Consider the following 21,282-nt stretch of genomic DNA (forward strand, 5'->3'; position numbering starts at 1 on the left):
GTCCTTCATAACACTTAGCAGTACCTGATAAACACACATGCATGCCTATACACATACATATATACACACATATACCCACACATGCATAAACACATATACCCAAGTGTGTATGTATGTGTGTGTGTGTGTGTGTGTGTATACTGGCACACACACATACACGCATACACACAAGCATTCAGACATGCATACACATTTATGAGCATGCAGATACAGGCACATTTGTGCACACATATACACAGACACACACATGTATACATGGATGGTCATACAGAAGTGTATAACAAATGCACACACGTGGACACACATAAGCACAGGCACAAACACGCCCATACATGTGCATGTGTGTGCATACACATGCATGCATGCATACGGCTCATATAAAAATATACACATATATGTTTATATGTAAGGTTACGAACACCCACAGCAAGATAGAAGCTCTACAGAGTAGGAACTTGTCTCTATTTACTACTATATCCAACACCCGTACAACAATGCCTGGCACATAAAAGGAAGCTATCACATATTTGGTAAATGAAGGAATGAATCTTTGAATTTCTCTTGCTCACTGCTATCATTCATAATGTAAATCTGCTGAGATCCCATTAGTTATACCTAAATATACATAGCACTACCAGACACTGTTCTAAGTGCTTTACAGATATTAGCTTATTTATTCTTCAAACAACTCTATGAGGTGGGTGCGATTATTATTCCCACTTCACAGATGGAAAAAACTGAGGCAAGAAGTGTCAAGTGACTTCCCAAGGTCACACAGACAGGAAGTGGAATCAGGATTTGAATCAGTTATGTGTTCTTAATCACTGTTGTGTTACCTCAAGATTTTTCATTTTCACTGTCGTTAGAAGTCACATTCCTACATCATAGCTCACAGCATGATTTTTCTTTCTTAGTTTCTCTAGACACCTATACTGGCTGCAGGATGCCAGGAGGCAATCCTCAAGATCCCCAGTGTAGGGAAAAAACAATCTTTTTTTCTCTTCACCCTTTATAATGACTCATATGAATGCTTAGTTAAGAGAAAATTGAAAACAAGGAAATTACCCAGGCCCGTGGGGAGATGATAAGGAAGCAGACAGCAGTTCAGATGTGAGGCTGCCACGGAGGGGCGATGACTGGAGATGTGCATTTTCCCACCAACAGCTGCGGATGTGCAAGCCCCAGAGTAAACATTAGTGCTCAGGGTTATTACATGGATGTGAAGCACCATGTGCTGAGCTTCTTTGCCATGAAAAACAGTGGACCTTTGGGGTAAGCCTACTCTCACAGCCAGTGACGCAAGTGCAATCTTAGACTTTGGGTCCCCAAACAAACACTCTTCCAGCAGTCTTCTACCTTTTGAACTTGGGGTGGGAAGTCCTCCTAACAGGTGGTTGGCAGTATCAGAACCTGGGGCTGGGTTATTCTGTGTGTTATTGTTTTTGTTCCCAAGCTCAGCAAAGGAAAACAGCAGCTCATCTTTTCAGTCACATATTAATACATGAGTGAATACGTAGAACCTTCTGGTTACAAATTCCCTCTGGATACCAGATAAGGTTCTGAAGCTGATGAGTTTGGTCAGAGATTTGCTTGAAATCAGGGCCTCTGGGCACAGGAACTCACACTGAGTCAACACACTCTGCTCTGTTTAGAAGGAAGCACTTGCTCCACTGTTTGATGAAATGTCTTCACCAAAGTAAATGAGAAATGACGGGGAGAGACAGATCAGCATTACAGTCTTGGATCCAATCCTTCCTCATCCTGTATCCTTAAGCAAATCCCTTCACCTACTGGAGTGTCCATTTGCTCAACCATTAATGGAAGCAAAAATACCAGGATGATGGTTGGAAAGTGGCAAGTCACTACACAGATAAGTTTAATATCAACATTCATTTCAACATTAACCAACAAAAATAATCAACAAAATTATTATCAACTTTAGTATTACTGATCTCTCCACCACAGTCAAAAAATAGCCAGCCTGGTCTAATGAGCCTGGTCTTATTCCCCATGACTGGGAGAGCCCTAAACATGTGTGCTGTTTGAAGTATATTTTATTAAGTCCCTTCCCCAATCTGGGCCTCAACTCTCTCATCCATAAAATGGATCTAGAGGGCTTCCCTGGTGGCACAGTGGTTGAGTCCGCCTGCCGATGCAGGGGACACGGGTTTGTGCCCCAGTCCGGGAGGATCCCACATGCCGCGGAGCGGCTAGGCCCGTGAGCCATGGCCGCTGAGCCTGCGCGTCCGGAGCCTGTGCTCCGCAACGGGAGAGGCCACAACAGTGAGAGGCCCGCGTACCGCAAAAAAAAAAAAAAAAAAAAAAAATTGGATCTAGAAACATACCTACCTGGAAGAATGTTTAATAGAAGCTCTATCTTCCATTTTAGATACAGACATAAGTTTGTGTAATTATAGGCTAAGGTAAGTAAATGCATAGACATATCTAGACATACATAAATATACTAGAAGGGCAAGCAGGAAAAAGCTCATAGGCTCTGGAGTAAAAAAAAACTTGGACCTAGGATCCGACTTTATCATTTACTGAAATGTCACAACGAAACAAGTTATTAAACCTTGATGCCCTTGTATATTAAATGCAGAAAACAATGGCAGCCCACAGTGTGTTTGTGAGCTAATGACACTGACTATTTAAGCGCCCAGCGCAGAGCTGGGCACAGGCTGAAACAAAAACAATTGTTTTGAACTTTTCAGAAGGAACTTGAAATGCCAGGCATTTCTATTATTACCAGCTTTTGAGGGAGACCCTTAATGCAGACTGTGACCACAAAATGGAAGAGACTTACTCATGAGTGGCTTAGAACAACTAGTTTACCTATCTGATAGCCAGCCAGGATCCTGACTGCAGCCATTAAATGGGATATAATGGGTAGAATGGAATAACATACACACACATACAGAGATGTATACACACATACACATGTATATACATGCAATGCATATACAGCTGCACATATACATAAGCACAGGTGTGAATACACCTACTTCTTGCCTGTTCTTATTTTCCACGATGGATAGAGTTCCAGATACCCAAAACCATTCCCTTTTCCTAATTTGGAGATGGTGTGGCATAACAGGGGCAGGGCCCCTGACCAATAAATTAGGAGGCTCAGTTTCTAAATTCAACTCTGACGGTAATTTGCTGGGGTAACCTTGGATGACTCACTGTTTTTCTGGGCTTCAGTTTTCTCATCTGCATATTGAAGAATTTGATACAGAAAGTCTTTAAGCAACCTTTTAGTTCTTAAGCCTACGATCACTCATTATCCAAACACGAGCCTGTATATAAAATAAAGAAGTTAACCATTTCAGGGTAGGCTCATAGCGGCATATCCTGGGTTGTGTGGCACAGATTTAGAGAGGGGTAGGACAGCAGGAGGGGGCTGTAGCCCCGCAGGGCTGCACTTATCCCTGATTTCTGACCACAGAAAAGACTGGTCTCCCAGCTAAGGCTCATCCCTCACAGTCCAGAGAAGCACAGTGTTCCAGGAAAGCCCTGGGGTCTGGGGACAGGAAACCCAAAGCCGTCCTTCCCCCCATCCCCTCTGCCCCTCACCAAGGCTCATGCAACTGCTCTGGTCTCAGGCAACAGTGGTTCTCATTAAACCAAACCTCAGCCTAACACAATAACCTTAAAATCACACCAACCAACTCCTCCTCCCCCTTTCTGATTCACATCCAGGAACTCCCGGAGTCATCCTTGCCCTATCTGCTTGGGCACTGACACCGCTTTTCTCCTTCCAGATTCCCCGGCAAGACTTTATCTGCTCTTCTAATCCCCCTCCTTACAGACCGTCTGCCTCTTTGGATCCAAGCTTCTCTTTCTTGTTGGACACAGTCCCTCCTGCCCCCAGTTTCCGGTCTGAGTCTGGGCCTGGCTCCTTCTCAGCACAGTTGTGGTTTGGTCTGATTTGTCTACCTGAAAGTTGCACATCGCTTCTGCTTCTGACCTGTGTGCCCAGTGCCAACCTGTCCCGCAAACCGTCTCCTCTGGGCACCAGGTGACAACTTCCTTCCTATAATCGGTTTCCCGGCCCCACCCCAGACACTCAGACTCAGGATCCTTCGCAGGTAGGCCGTAGGTATCTATATATTTTTTAAAGGCTCCCCCTACCTGGATTTAGCAATCCTTGTTTTGGATATTTCAAAATCCTCTCACTTTTATTATCTTAATTAACTCACTGATTCACAGGGGACTGACTCTGTGGGTCCCATGCTGAAAGATGGGCAGAGTGAACATGATTTGGTGGGAAAAATGAAATAGGTGAAAGTGTGGCAGAAACACAGAGGAGGGAATGAATCCTGGTTTCTAAGAGCAGGGTTCAGTTTGGAGACAGCTCCACTGTATAAGTAACATTTAGCCTGACTGCTGACACATGAGTAGGACTGTCTAGGTGGGGAGCAGGGCTCAGCCCAAACGGAGTGAACAGCATGACCAAAGGCAAGGAGGAGGCAAGTGTATATGATGTGCTGAAAGCTGGACAAGTGGTCTCGTGTTAGACTCTGGGTAAGACGGAAGGGGCAGGAATCATCTTATACTCCCTAGTCTGAAGTCTTCACTCTACTGGCTTATCTCACAACTATTTTCACTGAAGAGTTAATTTCACAAAGTCTATTTCGACAAAGTACTAATTTATCAGTAAGACGCTTATTTGGGGCTGTGTTTTGGCTTCTACGGAAATAAACTGAATTGATGAAGGGAAATACTATCATTGGAAGGGTTTCAGTTTAGAGTAGGGCTTCTCATTCCCAGCACTTCAAGGCAGGATAACTCTCTGCTGTGGGGCTGCCCTGAGCACTGTAGGACGTTTAGCAGTGCTCCTAGCCTCTGCCCACCACATGCCATACCAGTTCCCCTTTCCAAATGACAATCACAGAAATGTCTCCAGATAGCGCCAAATGTCCTGTGGATGGGGAGTTAAAATCCCGCCTGGTTGAGAACCACTGGTACAAAGAAAAAGAACAAGAGCTCTGAAGTCAGACTCAGGTTCAAATCTTGCCACGATACTAGGTATGTGATGGAGCTTCCTCACGTACAGAATGGGAGATAACCTCTGCCTTGTAGGATCATCATGAGAAGCAAGAGATAAAGTATAGGAAGTGTCCAGCAGAGTACCTGGCACACGGAAGGTAGTACCAATAAGGGTAGTGATTCTTGTCTTATTAGTGATATTGTTATTATTATTGTTAGGAATAAAGCCTAACTGAAGTTGGAGAGTTACAACAAGTAAATGAATTCCATTTTACCAGGAAGCAATAATAGGGCAGGAAATGTTGCAGTTACATTACAGACATCACTTCCTCTAGGAATCCTTTTATAATTCTTCAAGTCTCAATTCTGGGCCCATTCCATATTTTTCCAAAGCCTTATATACTTGGAACATATAATTGCATTGTTTACTTAATGTTTGTTTTCTCTACTAGACTACAAGTTCCCACAAGTCCAGTTCTCTCTCATATTTACCTTATACTCTCATCAACTAGTAAAGTGGGTCATCAATAAATATTTACTGAAATACTTTCTTTTTTTAATACTTGTTACTTGCTCAAATGCTACTTTAAGTGTCAAATTCAAGAGTAGACTGGAGCACACTGTAACCAATACACATTCCATAAGGCATAGTGATTAGAAGTGTGAGCTCTGGAATCAGACAGTGTGGGTTTAAATCATGCATTTACCGCTTACTAATCGTGTGACTTTGGGTAAGTTAGGTAGTCTTTGTGAGCCTCATTATTTCATTTAACGAATGGAACAAAATAATAGTATGTATAAAGTTGCTTTGAGAATCAGTGTTGCTTCTAGAGCACTGACAATGGTGAGATGAAAAGTTGGCAAGGTTTATTGCTCACTGGAATTAACTATGTGTTGCTCTAAGAGGGCATGAACCAGAAGCTCCTTTTGCAAGACGGGCTAAACCAATTTTTCTGCTATAAGAAAGGAAGGAAGGAAGAGGAGAGAGGAAGGGAAGGGAGGGGAGGGAGAAATTCAAAATCCTCAATTTGGTTTGATTCTGAAACTCAGATGAGCAATTTAAGCCAAATCAACATCTGGCAAAGAACCCAGTATCTGGTATCAGAGTGATGCTAAACCTAGGCACAACGTTTGCTCTTGGCCAACACCTGCTAACATGATGGGAGCACAAAGGACAGGAGTTTCCAGACACCCAGGACTGGATCAGGGAGCGCTCAGAACAACTCTTTCGCTTCATGGAGAACTGAGCCAGGTACACCTAATGTACAGGGAAGCCACCTCTGTAACGAGAGGTTACTCTACTTCTCAGTTGAATATCCATCCCTCACGCAGGGGATGCCATTCAATCACTCATTCACTAAATATGCACGTGTCACATGCAAAACACTGTGCTGGTTGCTGGGATATAAGAATGAAATGGCACGGGGCTCACTCTCGAAGAGTTCACAAACTTGTAAATGAGACAAAGTTGCGCACATCAACCTGGGTGACGTGTACTGTAAACAAGGCAAGTCCCAGGCATCATGGGAGCGAGAGGAAGGAGGGTTTAAGTCAGCTTGGGGGAGTCAGGGAAGGCTCCTGGAGGAGACAGCCCGGCTTCAGGATGTGATGGAGAATCAGAAGCTGGTCTTATAAAGAAGAACAACTAGGGGAGAGGGCCTAAGACAGAAATCAGGTTGTTACTGCCAGTTCAGGACAGCTGGGCTGCTGGAGCCAAGAAAAGACCTGGAACAAAGTTACCACTATTTTTACAAGCTAGGAAGAGAGCAGCGGCAGGAGCCCTGGAGAGAACCACCCCCACAAAGGGCAAACACAGCTCCTCCCATCTTCTGGCTATCCGCTGGAGAACTTACTAACCAGCACCTTAAGTACAAAATGTTCTCTTATCCTTGATTTTTATTCCCACCAAGTGCTTCCTCCTCTTTTTCCAGAACTGGAAAAATCATGAGTTAAGTTCCACTCGCTTCTTTGATCTTTATCCTCCCGTTCCAGGCTTCCCTGGAGACTGAGAGTCCAGGAGTCTTTCTCCAAAGCAGAATGCCGACCCCTCGTAACAGTCAGAATGTGGGGTCCAGGGTAGGTCACACCAGGTCAGCACTTGAAGGGGCTGTGATTGTCAGCGGCTTGTCTGTGCGAGGCCTGGATGGCATCCAATTCCAAAGCCAGATTCTTAACCTGACACTTGACAGTCTCTTAGCATGGAGTTCATCTAACCAGATCATGAGGTTGTTTCTGACCACAATCTGTACAGAATCTTAAAGCAGTGAATCCTGTGTTCTGTAAAAGAGTATCGGGGAAGGAAATTTAGGGCAGATCCATGGACGGCAGATAAAGTCCAGAAGCCTGGGGTTCTTCTCCGACTTCCTATGCAAAGGGAAGACAGTTCTCCTGGATAGTAACTCACGGAACTTCCATTTATAAAGCTCCTACTTTGTGCCAGGCATTGTCACTCCACAGTGAGAAAAACTGAAGAAAGATACCTCATTACTGCGTGCCCACTATGTGCCAGATGCTACCTCAGCTGCTTTACCTGTTTATATCATAACACATCTGTGTGGAGGGCATCACTGTCTTGTATGGCAGAAGGGGAAATTCGGAAGTGTGAAGAGGTATGATATTTGGCCTAAGGTACACAGGTAGAGAGAGTAAGAATTTAAATCCAGATCTTCAGATTCCATGTTCAGAGCCCTAATTACAGCATCATGATATGTCTCAGGGGTTAGTTGTCTCAAATCAATACTATTAAGTTACAAACATGCAGGCCAGGAGAGTATGAGAATTTTCTCTCCAAAAGGTGTGGGGCTTTGGCTGCTCGGTTCACTGCTATAATCTCCAGTGCCTAGACCAGTAACCACCATGTTTACACACATTCAGTAGCTATCTTTAGTAACTGCACGGCTGGATGGGCGGATGACCTTTTTAAGATTTTCAGGCCTCTCTTCTCTTCTACATTCTGAAAGGGGCATAGGTGGCATGGGAAACAAGAGGGGATATTTGCTCCCAGGCCTCCTCTTTTTCCCAGACATCCTAACCCTAAACTGGCTGTAAGGTGAAGGGGAGAGACGGAGGTATAAGAAGGATAAAACTTGGTCAAAGTTGCTAAGTAGGTATTTACTGTCCCACAGCAGCTGAGAATCGCCTGCCTGGGCCCTCCCCAGCCACTGCTGGCCCCTAGGCTCGGCCCTTTAAGAAGCCAAGGTCCTAGGCTATCTTTCCACTTAAAGAACTTACTTTTGGAAAACACAAGGGAAACTCACTAACGTAAGTGCATTTGTGTTTTGTTTTTATTTATTTATTTATTTATTTATTTTTGGCTGCAGTGGGTCTTCGTTGCTGTGTGCGGGCTTTCTCTAGTTGTGGCAAGCGGGGGCTACTCTTTGTTGCGGTGCGCGGGCTTCTCATTGCAGTGGCTTCTCTTGTTGCTGAGCACAGGCTCTAGGTGCGCGGGCTTCAGTAGTTGTGGCACGCGGGCTCAGTAGTTGTGGCTCGCGGGCTCTAGAGGGCAGGCTCAGTAGTTGTAGTTGTGGCGCATGGGCTTAGATGCTCTGACGCATGTGGGATCTTCCCGGACCAGGGATCGAACTCGTGTCCCCTGCATCGGCAGGTGGACTCCTGAGCACGGTGCCACCAGGGAAGCCCCACGCATTTGTGCTTTAAAGGGAAAAAAAAATCTCAGCCAAAGCTTCTAAGGGTAAAAACTTCTGCCACTGACCATCTCTGATTTAGGAAAAGAGAGGGGTCGTTTCATGGCCTGGATTCCTTTCAGTGTGGCTCAACTTACAACTCTGAGTGTCTTCAAGTACCAGGCACCTGTAAGGACACAGTCTCCCCTCCTAGAGGGTGCAGCGAGTCCTGGGCAGAAGTGAGAAGGTGTGTTTCGGTTTGTTCCTTAGGGAGGTCTGGGAAACTGACAAGGGAACCAGAGTCCTGAAAGTTCCCAAGGTGCAGCCTGCTTACTTTCAGCATGTGGTGGTCCAAGCCTAGTGCCTGTCCCCTGGGTGTGGGTAGATGACAAAGACTGCTGGCCCAGGGATAAGTGGAAAAGCATGATGGAGGAAGCTTCCCGGGCCTCAGGCAGGTTATGGGAGGTCAGGATTACTAGGAGACAGGAACACTCCATGTCTGTCTAGACCACAAATTCTCTTTGTACCTGTTCTTAAAAACCAAAATCATGACATTCCAATCAAAAGCAGACACTGCCCACACAGAAAAGGGAAAGAAACACCCTTGTCTATAAGCAGTATTTTCCAACCCACATGCATTACTGGCTGGTTACTACTTCTCAGGCACTGTGTTAGATCCTGAACACATAAAGATGAATAAGACAGACATGTTTGTAGATGGATGAGAGCTATCCTGCTCTGAAAATCCAGAGACCATGCAGAAGAACTAGCCACTGCCTAATAATCTGCTGTATAAGGAAACAGATTAACTTTCACTCTACAGGGTAGGGCTATTTTATCTTATTCTTGCCTTAATGTGACTTTATTCATTTAATAACGTTATCAAGCACCTATAAGAACCAGACACAGCTCAGCACAGGTTACACAAGATGAGTAATACAATGCCCCTGTCTTCAAGGAACTTACAGTCTGGTGGAAAAGACAAGCAGATAAAAGAGCAATTACAATACAATCATTTCTTCCATAGGGGTAGGTAAAAGTGCTGAAAGGAGGACAGCTTAGAGAGTTTCAACATAAATGGAAGTGTCTTCCATGGAAAGCTACACAGAGGAGAAAGCATCTAAGATGGGTCTTCAACTTAGAGTAGAAGTTAGCAAGTGGGCAAAGGGGAGGACCAGTCATCCTAGGCAGAGAAACACATGTGCAAAGACATGGAGGTGAATATGCATGGACAGAGCTCTGGGAATGCAGCTCGATGAAAGCATTTAAATAGATAACTCTTGTCTGTAATATGAAGTAGGGACTAAAAAGTCTTTCAAAGTTTTTTGGACTGTAACCCATAGTAAGAAATTCACGTTCATCATGGCCCAGTATACACATGCACAGACACATAAAATGGAAGTGGAAACATAAGTTCCACAAAAAAGTGCTTACCCTTACTGTGCTAGACATACTCTGAGATTTTCTACTCTGGTCGGTCCATTCTATTCTGAAAATCCAATGGTCATAATCTACTAAATTGATCTCATGAAGTTCGAACCATAATTTTAAAAGAAACACTCTTAGAAAGAAAGGCTAGGAAAAAAAGATTTGGCTATAGTTGAAGTGAAAAATATTGAGAATCTGAACAATGCCTCCCTCCCTGCCAAAAAACTGCAATAAGGATAAAGAAGAGGATAGAGTTATCACACTTTACTGTAAACCTTGCCTCACTGTCTTCCATTTGGGGATGAGATTTTGTTTGTTTATTATTTCTTTTTAATTAACGTCACTGTCCCCCAGCACCATGCCTGGGACATACTAAGTGTTCAATGGGTCTTTGATGAATGAATAAATGAATACAAGAATGCCAGGTTGGAGGCTTATTTAGAAGATGAAATCAGGAATATACCCAAGTAATTGGACATAGCATATAAGCCAAATATAATATGAAAATAAAATTAGAATTGTAAGGGTTTCGGAGTATCTGTAGAAAAAAGCAGTACAGGGGCTTCCCTGGTGGCTCAGTGGTTGAGAGTCCGCCTGCCGATGCAGGGGACACGGGTTCGTGTCCCAGTCCGGGAAGATCCCACATGCCGCGGAGCGGCTGGGCCCGTGATCCATGGCCACTGAGCCTGCGCGTCCGGAGCCTGTCTCCGCAACGGGAGAGGCCACAACAGTGAGAGGCCCGCGTACCGCAAAAAAAAAAAAATACAAGTAAGTACACCATCATCATTCACGCTAGTTGGAAGCTAATGTATCTTTATCAAATTTTCGGTAAAGGAAAGAACCGCCCAGATATTTATTCACATCATTTTTTCTATTATTTTACGGAGAAATAAAATTATAAATGAATCCTACAATTGATGAAAAGTTCTATAATTCTACCCACATGCCTAACTGTTAAAGGTTTTTCTTTACTGTATCTTGAATCACCAGCTCTCAGTCTTTGGTTTAAAAACAGAAAAGGAGTGTCTTTGATTCTGAGGAGAGTTTGAACACAGTGTCGGTAGTGACATGGAGGTAAGAGATTACCTAGTCCTCCTGCGTGGGCATCAATTAGTGAAGCTGCCACTGCAATTCCAGCAGGAAGGCCAAGGTCCTTTGCTGCCTCTGGTGTGAGCCCATTTCCAAGACAAGTTCCAGGAGGCAGCACTTGGTTTCCTGGGTAGACAGGAGAAAAAATAAACACCTGTCAGTTTGAAAAACACAAAAGCAAACAGAGGGCTTTCTTAAGAGAACCTCTCTGCCCCCTCCCCTCTCCTCTGCCTTTTCTCAGCTTCATGAAGATGGAAACCATGCGGCTGCAAAGAGTCCCTATACTCATTTGGTGACTTAGGTATATGTCCTTGGTTCCCATAGGTCATGCTCTGGGGTGCTTTACAAAGCCAAGAGCTCTACGGCATCTTTCAAATCAGAGAAAGATTCCATTCATGAGAAATTCCAAAAGCTACAAATACATTGGCCTCTTGGAGCCTAGGTTGAATTGGTCAAACTGTTCCAAACGAGCTTCCTAACACAGCAGCTCTACCAGCATACCTTACACACACACACACGCATGCACACACACACGCACGCACACACATTCACACATCCATACACACTCCCTGATTAACGTATATTCCTAAAGAAGTTGAGAAAATTTACTTATGTAGTTGCTTCCTATCAGAAGATAAGGGAGGGAATTATTTTGTTTCAACAAAGAATTTCTTAGAAGTTTTTCTCAGCTGGAAAAGAGAGCCCAGTCTAAACTCTGCAAACTTTACAAGGCTGCTACTCGCACAACCACAGAATACAATTTGAATGGTGTTCTTTGGAGTTGTGCAATGCAGTGACCCTGATATTTCGGGTGACCTTGAATTCCTGCAGTCAGTCAGGCCTTCAGTTAAGAATTTATCGATTGTCTTGTGCTGTGTGGGCGCTGTGTCACTGTAAGAGGCGCTCCTTGCCTCCAACCTAGTTAGGGAGATGAGATCAGGACACAGAGAACCATGTAAGTCAGAAGAGAATGAAGGGATCCATCTGTTCCCAGGTGTTCAGCAGGGGCTGAGTCACGCCCTCCACCCACCCCAGCCAAGGAATTTATCATAAGTATTTCTGCACTGTAAGAAGGGTAGGGCTGGACCTCTATATATGCTAAGATCCCTCTGAGCTCCAAGGGTCCAAGATTCTGAATGTGTGCCATTTGCTCAGTGCTAAGATTCCTACCACTTGTTAATTGTTCCATGGAGTTCCAGGGATACGCCGAGGTGCTGCAGGACTTCTGCGGGTGGAGGGGCGGGGGGGGGGGTTAGTAAGTAAGGGAGGCAGAGGGCAAATGGCTCACGACCTCCCCTAACTGAAAACAAAGCTCCTCCGCAAAGCTCCTCCATTTTTATCCATTTATCAAATTCTATACAATTTGGAAAAAGTTTAGCTAAGAAAAAGCAGCAGAAGAAGACTGAACCCGCTGCATGGCTTCTTAGGGTGCCACTGTCCAATATGGGAGTCACTAGGCACATGTGGATTGAACATTTGAAATGTGGCTGGAGTAACCAAGGTGCTAAATTAATTTCATTTGAATTCATTTCCAGCTCAATTTCAAAACTGATAGTTCAGTTACTGAAAAACTTTTGAGTACATTTGGAACAACTTGGGCGTGCAAATCTACCTTTTCAACGTTAATTTAAGAAATCTAAATCAAATATTTACAGTGAAAATTGAGAGTCTGAATTGAGAGGTACTAAGTGGAAAATACACATCAGATGTCAAAGATTTCACATGAGAAAATGAATATAAAATGTCTCATTAATAGTTTTTAGATCAATTTATATTGAAGTGATATTTTGGATATATTAGGTTAAATGAGATATTAAAATTAATTTCACTTATGTCTTTTTACTTTAATGTGGCTACTGGAAAATTTTAAATTACATATTGGCTTCTATTATATTTCTATTGGACAGCACTGGACTGGAGGATAAGGTCCAGATGCTCAAATGATGAGGTGGAGAGCACAGAGAGCCTCTAGTCTGTCTGCTTTGCAAGCACAACCAGCAGAAACCTGGAGGAGAGCAGCACCCTTAGCTGTGGACAGTCTGGCTCTGGACACTGTCTCAATCATGTCACTATGTCTACTAGCTAGTACATACAAAGCAGCATTCCCATTCACTGAGCACTTCTATGCTGGGGACCGTGCTAAGGACATGTCATGCATTTTCTCACTTTATTGTCGCAATAACCCTATGGGAACACACCCTACGTGGGTACTGTTCTAATCTGTCCCCATTGCACAGATGGATGGGGAAAGTCACTTAAAGTGTTGGAGCACAGGGCATGGATTCCACTCTGATGGATACCAAACCTGTGCTCTTATTCTTTACATTTACATTCTGGTGCAGCTTCTAAGTGAATGAAGGAATCAAGAGATGTATTTGTAGAACAAACATTATGTATGTTTAAAAAGTGGCACCATTTAGAAATCCTGCCCACTACATTCAGATTTTTTTTTTTAAGGGTGAATTTTCACAGGAAGGTCAAAATGGAAACTTCTATTCCATCTTCATCCCCAATCCTCACAAACACAAAGGCTGTCATTTTCACTGAAAAAAAAAGGTTCAGAAGAGAAAAAGGATTAGCAGGGTGGGGTACACTTCCAAGCCTTTTGGACAGTCATCTAGAAAGAAGTCTTGGCTGGCGAGGTGCAGAGAGAGGCCTGGGCTTGCAGCCATAAGATCTGGGTTCAAATTACATGCTAGAGGAGCACAGGTAGATTTCCCAGCAGAGGCAACATCTTGAGCAAAGGCCAGGAAAGAAGGGAGATGGCCAACTGGGCTGACTGAACGGGCACATAAACTGGGGTGGGGCCCAGCATGGGGTGGAGGAGGCCTATAAGGTTGGAGAGAAAAGTAGGGAAATCCAGACTAAGGTGTTTGAATTTATCACAAAGATCACTGTGAGCTTCTGGAAGAGCATTAAGCCAGGGAGTGAGGTGACTGGATTTGTATCTTTTTTTTTCTTTTTTTGAAGTAGAGTTGATTTACAATATCGTGTTAGTTTCAGGTGTACAGCAAAGTTATTTGGTGATACATATATGTATATATCTAGATTCTTTTTTTCCACTCTTTTCCATTATCGTTTATTACAAGATATTGAATATACTACCCAGACTCACAGACATGGATTTGCATCTTTTTAAAGGTCTCTCTGGCAGCACTGTAGCAGAGGACAGAACGGGGTAAGGAAAAGCAGTGGTGAAGCTATCTCAGTAACCAGAGAAAAGAGAAGGGCATTTGTTAACGTTATTGGCAAGTGAGATGCAGAAACAGAGGCAGATAGGAGAGATTTTGTGGAGCAAGAAATGGCAGGTCGGATGGACCTAGGGTCTGTCATACAGACTGAAGTAAGTCAGAAAGGGAAAAACAAATACTGTATGCTAACACATATATGTGGAATCTAAAAAAAAAAAGGTTCTGAAGAACACAGGGGCAGGACAGGAATAAAGACTCAGACGTAGAGAATGGACTTGAGGACACGGGGAGGGGGAAGAGTAAGCTGGGACAAAGTGCGGACATATATACAAAGCATGGACATATATACACTACCAAATGTAAAATAGATAGCTAGTGGGAAGCAGCCACATAGCACAGGGAGATCAGCTCGGTGCTTTGTGACCACCTAGAGGGGTTGGATAGGGAGGGTGGGAGGGAGACACAAGAGGGAGGGGATATGGAGATATATGTATACGTATAGCTGATTCACTTTGTTATACAGCAGAAACTAACACAACAATGTAAAGCAATTATACTCCAGTAAAGATGTTAAAAAAAAAAAAAAAGAAAAAGAAATGGCAGGTCGTGGTGGTTGCTTGGATATGGGGAGTATGGTAGATAGGGAGCCATCACCACCTGGATCCCCATTAAGGATGGACCTGCTGCCCGGTGGGCAGTCAGTTCAGCTGCCAGCTGTCAGCAGACAGGTGCCAGCTCCTCGAGATCATCTTGATGAGGTGATGCCTTTCCCAGAGACTTAGCAGAGTGGGATCAGAGGGCTCTGATGGGAACCACTCACTCCAGAACACTCTGCCAGGTCGGCCAAGGTCTCGTGGGACTTCATCACATTTGAATTCTCCCTCCACCCAATCCCACTCCAGCCCCCTTCCTTTCATAGGTGGCAACCCCTAATGACCATCTTATACCCCCAAATCTGTCTCAGCATCTGCTTCCAAAGAACCCGACCTAGGGCAGTAAGCCAGGCTTCCTCCTCAATCCAGTCATCTAGGAACAAAACTAAATACGCACAAAGATTAACACCCTCTTGTGAACTGGAACCACAGCATTCAGGAACCATCTATCTGGACCCCAAGCAGGAAGAAGCTTTGTTTAGCTAGAGCCCAAAGGGAAACAGCTTGACATAAGAGAGGATGATAGAAACAGGGGGGAATCTCTGAGAATTCATCCCAGGAAATCACACTTTATCAGCCAGAAGTGCACTGGGGACCAGAAGAGCTGTCAGAGCAGGCTTTAGTGTGTCTTGACAACTTTTCCGGAAATAATCCTCCTTTCGCTCTTCTTTCACCATAAAATTAAATTAATCACAGCATCGGTTTTCCCAGACTTAATGAGAACTTCACAGCCTCAGCATTTTCAGTCTCTTCCCTTATTCATTCAACCATTTATTCACGCATTTTAGCAAACATTTCAAGAACAGTGGTAATGAGGATGGCCCCAGATATTTTCGATTACCCTGTGCCCAGATCTAGGTGCTGGCGAACGAGGGAAAGAGGAGCTTCTGACTTCAGAAGGCTCACACAGTGGTCTGTGTAAACCAAGGCTCTTCAGACCGTAGATGAAACGCTCTCAAAGGGGAATGTGCATGGTGATCCCAGAGCACCGAGGAGGGACGGTGAGGGTGGCCCGGGGGAGAGCAGGAAATCAAGATGAAGATGACATTTGAGCCTGGTCTGGAAAGACAGGTGGCAGATTGCTGGTTTCAGCGCTCAGGGAGATGGATGCCGTTAGAGTGAAAAGCGCGTTCACCACAGGGAGCCCCAAGGGACACAGAGTCTTTGAGGCGTTCATATGTTTGCAAAAAGGGCACCAGGGAGGGTAGGAGACCTGTGGCCTCCTGGACAAGAGAGGCAGCAGGGGACCTCAGGCGGGGCCAACTAAGGCCATGTAGCCTGATGACCAACAGCTTTGAGCTCTTTGCTTATCATTTAAGAAGATAAGCCTGCAGCGAGAAAGGCGAGAAAAGGAAATCATTTTTATTTTTAAAACAACAGAGCCAACTGAAAAATGCAGGCTGTGAAACATTATGTAGAGGTTGACTTCCTTTTTTTAAAGATTTTTTGACGTGGACCATTTTTTTAAAGTCTTTATTGAATTTGTTACAATACTGCTTCTGTTTTATGTTTTCGTTTTTTGGCCCTGAGGCATGTGGGGTCTTAGCTCTCTGACCACGGATGGAACCTGCACACCACCCCACCACCCCCACCCCCTCCCCCGCATTGGAAGGCGAAGTCTTAACCACTGGACCACCAGGGAAGTCCTGGAGATGACTTCTTTTTAAGAACAACAACAAAGATGTAGATGCACTTATTTGTAAAAACACAGTCCCAGGTAAAAAATACAGAGAACAGGTTTTCTCTGGATAGTGAAATTATGATTTTTTTTTCTTGCTACTAACCTATACTTTTTTTTTTTTTTTAAATAAATAAATGTATTTATTTATTTATTTTTGGCTGTGTTGGGTCTTCATTGCTACACGTGGGCTTTCTCTAGTTGCAGTGAGCGGGTGCTACTCTTTGTTGAGGTGCGCAGGCTTCTCATTGTTGTGGCTTCTCTTGTTGCAGAGCACGGGCTTTAGTCGCGTAGGCTTCAGTAGTTGTGGCTCGCGGGCTCTAGAGCGCAGGCTCAGTAGCTGTGGTGCACAGGCTTAGTTGCTCTGCAGCATGTGGGATCTTCCCGGACCAGGGCTCGAACCCGTGTCCCCTACATTGGCAGGTGGATTCCTACCCACTGTGCCACCACGGAAGTCCCCAACCTATACTTTCTAATTGTTCTACCTTGAACATGTGTTTCTTGTGTAATATTTTTGAAGGTGTTTTCCGCCTTAAATCTGTGCAGGGTGAATAAATTAGGGCACATGTATTCAGCAGAATCCTTCATAGCCATTAAAATGAATGAGGAAGAATTAAGGTATGGATTTGGAAGGGAGTCCAAGATAAATTAAGTGAAAATGGCAAGATGCGGAGTAGCATTCAGAGTATGATCCCATTTGTGAATTTTGTTAGAGGACACAGAAATGTGAGCACATACGCTTTCAGAGAAGTCCTAGAAAAATACGCAGAATATTGTTACAGCGGGGCATGGGATCCAGGGCAGGGCGCTCTTCTCTGTCATTTGTGCTTCTTCTGTACGTTGGCCTTGTATTCCTTTTGTGATCAAAAGAAACTAGTTAGGTTAAAATAAAAGCAAAATTAAAGTAAGGAGAATACCGCAAGCCTTGGCCAAACCCTGCTCCTCAGCCTGAAGGTAGGGGAGAGGCCCAAAGCCAGTTCACTTATTTTCTTGATCTGGTTGGCTTCTGTTCCTGTGAACACACTCTCACCTTGGCGTGTAGAAAAGCAATTGCTCTGAGGGCTCTTGGGCTTTTGTCCACTGGTTCCCATTCTGATGGGCAGAGTTGGCGTGAGGGTCACGAGCTGGGGCTACAATTAGCCGGTGGTTACAGGCGCTCTTCACAGGCGGGGATTCTATTACACCAAATCTTCCCTACCAGTTTTTCAATTATCTATGACTAATGAGCACTTTGGGAACAGTTTCAGACACACACATAATCCTCTTTCCTGACGTCAGCCGCAGAAATTAATGACTGTGGGGATTGCTGGGAGACAGAAAATGCATTATAATGGTCAACAGAACTGTTATCCCCTCTAGGAAGGGGGAGCTGGGGGCGGGGTGTTGTATTAACTGGAAGGTTCAGTGTTCCTTTGTATTCCTACAAACATGAGATGAAACCCAGGGGGAGAGCTGGCTCAAAGCCCGTGGAAATGTCAGAGAGAGGTTTGGGCGTGGGTGGTATGCAACCCGGTTCCTCCTTGTTTGGCACTGGACCCCCCTGTCCCCGCTTAGTTCTGCCAAGGTCAGCAGGCCAACTGGACCAGCTGGGACAGTTCTAAGTGACATCCTGCCCTGCCTGCAGAGTGGGTCTCTGAGTCCTTTCAGATTGAATCCACTTTCAATCTGGTTTCAAGGTGGGAGAACGGAAACCAAGACTAACTTTCAAACAATAGGCTGGAGTTATTTCAAAAGAATGTGGTGGTTTCTATGAGTTTGTTATTTCACACGGGCATACTATGTGCTGGGGTAGTTTCAAAGATGTGTAAAGACCTGATCCAATTCTGGTAGAGCTCGAAAGTTACGTGAACCACGAACCCTCAACAAAACAAACAAAATACTACTGTGTGCTCATGGCTGCCAGTAGACTGGCTATGGAAACTTATTTTTCAAAAACTTATAGAATCAGGGGCTTGATGCATACCTAGCACCTAAATTCCTCTACAGAGATCTCACCTGGGCAGGTTGGCTCACAGAGTTTTCTAGACCTGGAACCACAACTGATACAACACTGACTGAAAAACATTCCAGTAATTCTTGCTCCTGAATGGGAGGTACACATACCCAGAACTATTCACTCAGTCAGAGAAAGTAATGAAAGACTCAAACCTGACATGTTCTGCCACCTGTTGAAAGACATCTTCGAAAACATTAAGTTGTTCATTTCCCTTCATTTTCCTCCTAAAAATAATCTTGTTTTAACTAGGAATTATATTCTATTTTAAATTACTGAGTAAATAATTTTCTGATGATATCCTTAGCATTCATCATTCACTAAAGAAATGTTTACTGAATACCTACTATGTACCAGGCACTGTTATCGTGTTGACAATGAATTAAAGAACAAGATAGATAAGGGTCTCTGCCCTCATAGGGCTTACTTTCAGTAGACACTATTCCCAGCCAATACCTCTTCTGAGTTATACTTTGTAACTATTATAATCTTGTAAGCTCTTCTGTGATTTGGACTCTCTTTTTTATATTTTTATATCCCTAGCCTTCTCTTCTGACCTGTAGTAGGTGTTCAATCAATAAACATACCATATATTTTAAATCAAATTTTAAATAACCCTTATGCTATGTTTTGTTTTTTCCCTGTGTCTATCTCTTTCCTTCTCTCCTACTAGACAGAGAATAGCTCAAAGACAATTGTATTTATCTCTGCATTCATTTCCCCTCCCCCTAGCACCTAGCAGTGTCCAGAACATAAGTTCTCAGTAATATTCATTCAACTGAATTTATAGATTTCTTTTAAGGAAACCATAAACAAGACCAAAAGACAACCCTCAGAATGGGAGAAAATATTTGCAAATGAAGCAACTGACAAAAGATTAATCTCCAAAATTTATAAGCAGCTCATGCAGCTTAACAACAAAAAAACAAACAACCCAATCCAAAAATGGGCAGAAGACCTAAATAGACATTTCTCCAAAGAAGATATACAGATGGCCAAGAAGCACATGAAAAGCTGCTCAACATCACTAATCATTAGAGAAATGCAAATCAAAACTACAATGGGATATCATCTCACACCAGTCAGAATGGCCATCATCAAAAAATCTAGAAACAATAAATGCTGGAGAGGGTGTGGAGAAAAGGGAACCCTCTTGCACTGTTGGTGGGAATGTAAATTGATACAGCCACTATGGAGAACAGTATGGAGGTTCCTTAAAAAACTACAAATAGAACTACCATATGACCCAGCAATCCCACTACTGGGCATATACCCTGAGAAAACCATAATTCAGAAAGAGTCATGTACCAAAATGTTCATTGCAGCTCTATTTACAATAGCCCGGAGATGGAAACAACCTAAGTGTCCATCATCGGATGAATGGATAAAGAAGATGTGGCACATATATACAATGGAATATTACTCAGCCATAAAAAGAAACGAAATTGAGCTATTTGTAATGAGGTGGATAGACCTAGAGTCTGTCATACAGAGTGAAGTAAGTCAGAAAGAGAGAAACAAATACCATATGCTAACACATATATATGGAATTTAAGGGAAAAAATGTCATGAAGAACCTAGGGGTAAGACAGGAATAAAGACACAGACCTACTAGAGAATGGACTTGAGGATAGGGGGAGGGGGAAGGGTAAGGTGTGACAAAGCGAGAGAGAGGCATGGACATATATACACTACCAAACGTAAGGTAGATAGCTAGTGGGAAGCAGCCACATAGCACAGGGAGATCAGCTCGGTGCTTTGTGACCACCTAGAGGGGTGGGATAGGGAGGGTGGGAGGGAGGGAGACGCAAGAGGGAAGAGATATGGGAACATATGTATATATATAACTGATTCATTTTGTTGTAAAGCAGAAACTAACACACCATTGTAAAGCAATTATACTCCAATAAAGATGTTAACAAATTAAAAAACAAAAAAAGAAAGAAAAGAACATAAAGTACAGATCAACTAACTTAGACAAAAAGATTACACACACACACACACACACACACACCCATGATGCTGAATATCAGCAGTTGGGGGAGTCAAGAGCAGAGACTGGATTCAAGTTTAACTCTTGAATGCTGCTGAGACAAGGAACATGTTTCCTAATATAATCCCCACCAGTAGTACACTCTCATCTCTCTAACTTGGGCACAATATAATGTATTAAGGCTTATGCACGTGCCTAGAAAATGGCTGACCAGCAGGCCTAAGCCTCTTACTAGGTACAGTGATGTTATGGTGACAAGACATTGTGGATATCATCCTTAGTGAAATAGAGGCTCTTAAATTCTCTTTGCCTGATCAAGTCTGATTCAAGAAGTGGACGGTGGTTAACTTATAGGTGAAAAGCCCCAGGTCTTATCACTAAGGAGGGACACCAGGCCAAGGGGTTTGGACTTGTTCTAACAAGCAACTGGTAACCACTATAGGTCAGTGAGCAGAGGAGTGACTTGTATACAATACAAGTGGCTTGTATACAATACAACTTGTATTTTAGGAAGATAAATATCCTAATAGTAATAGTGCCTACTTATCAAAACCTACGGAGTCTCAGTCATTGTTCTTAGCATTGTTTAGTTCCTATCCACTTCAATGCTAGCAACAAATCCATTAAGCTAGTATTAGAATC

At 43.6% G+C, this 21,282-nt stretch overlaps 1 protein-coding gene across 11 annotated transcripts in view; it reads right to left on the reverse strand.

Annotated features, from left to right (window-relative positions):
* FGGY (FGGY carbohydrate kinase domain containing) overlaps positions 1 to 21,282 on the reverse strand; it is a 418,604-nt gene that overhangs the window by 199,603 nt on the left and 197,719 nt on the right. For 10 of the 11 annotated variants that reach the window (XM_089921931.1, XM_089921904.1, XM_022575812.2 and 7 more), the window contains one exon: positions 11,130 to 11,258. The exons of the other annotated variant lie outside the window; for it this stretch is intronic. In XM_089921931.1, the coding sequence (XP_089778057.1) occupies positions 11,130 to 11,258 (129 nt within the window). The remainder of the gene's footprint in view (positions 1 to 11,129; positions 11,259 to 21,282) is intronic. 11 annotated transcript variants of the gene reach the window in all.

The sequence above is a fragment of the Delphinapterus leucas genome, chromosome 1 (assembly GCF_059928025.1).
Source record: "Delphinapterus leucas isolate spDelLeu-1000000601 "Yukka" chromosome 1, BTC_Dleu_Yukka2, whole genome shotgun sequence".
NCBI lineage: Eukaryota > Metazoa > Chordata > Mammalia > Artiodactyla > Monodontidae > Delphinapterus > Delphinapterus leucas.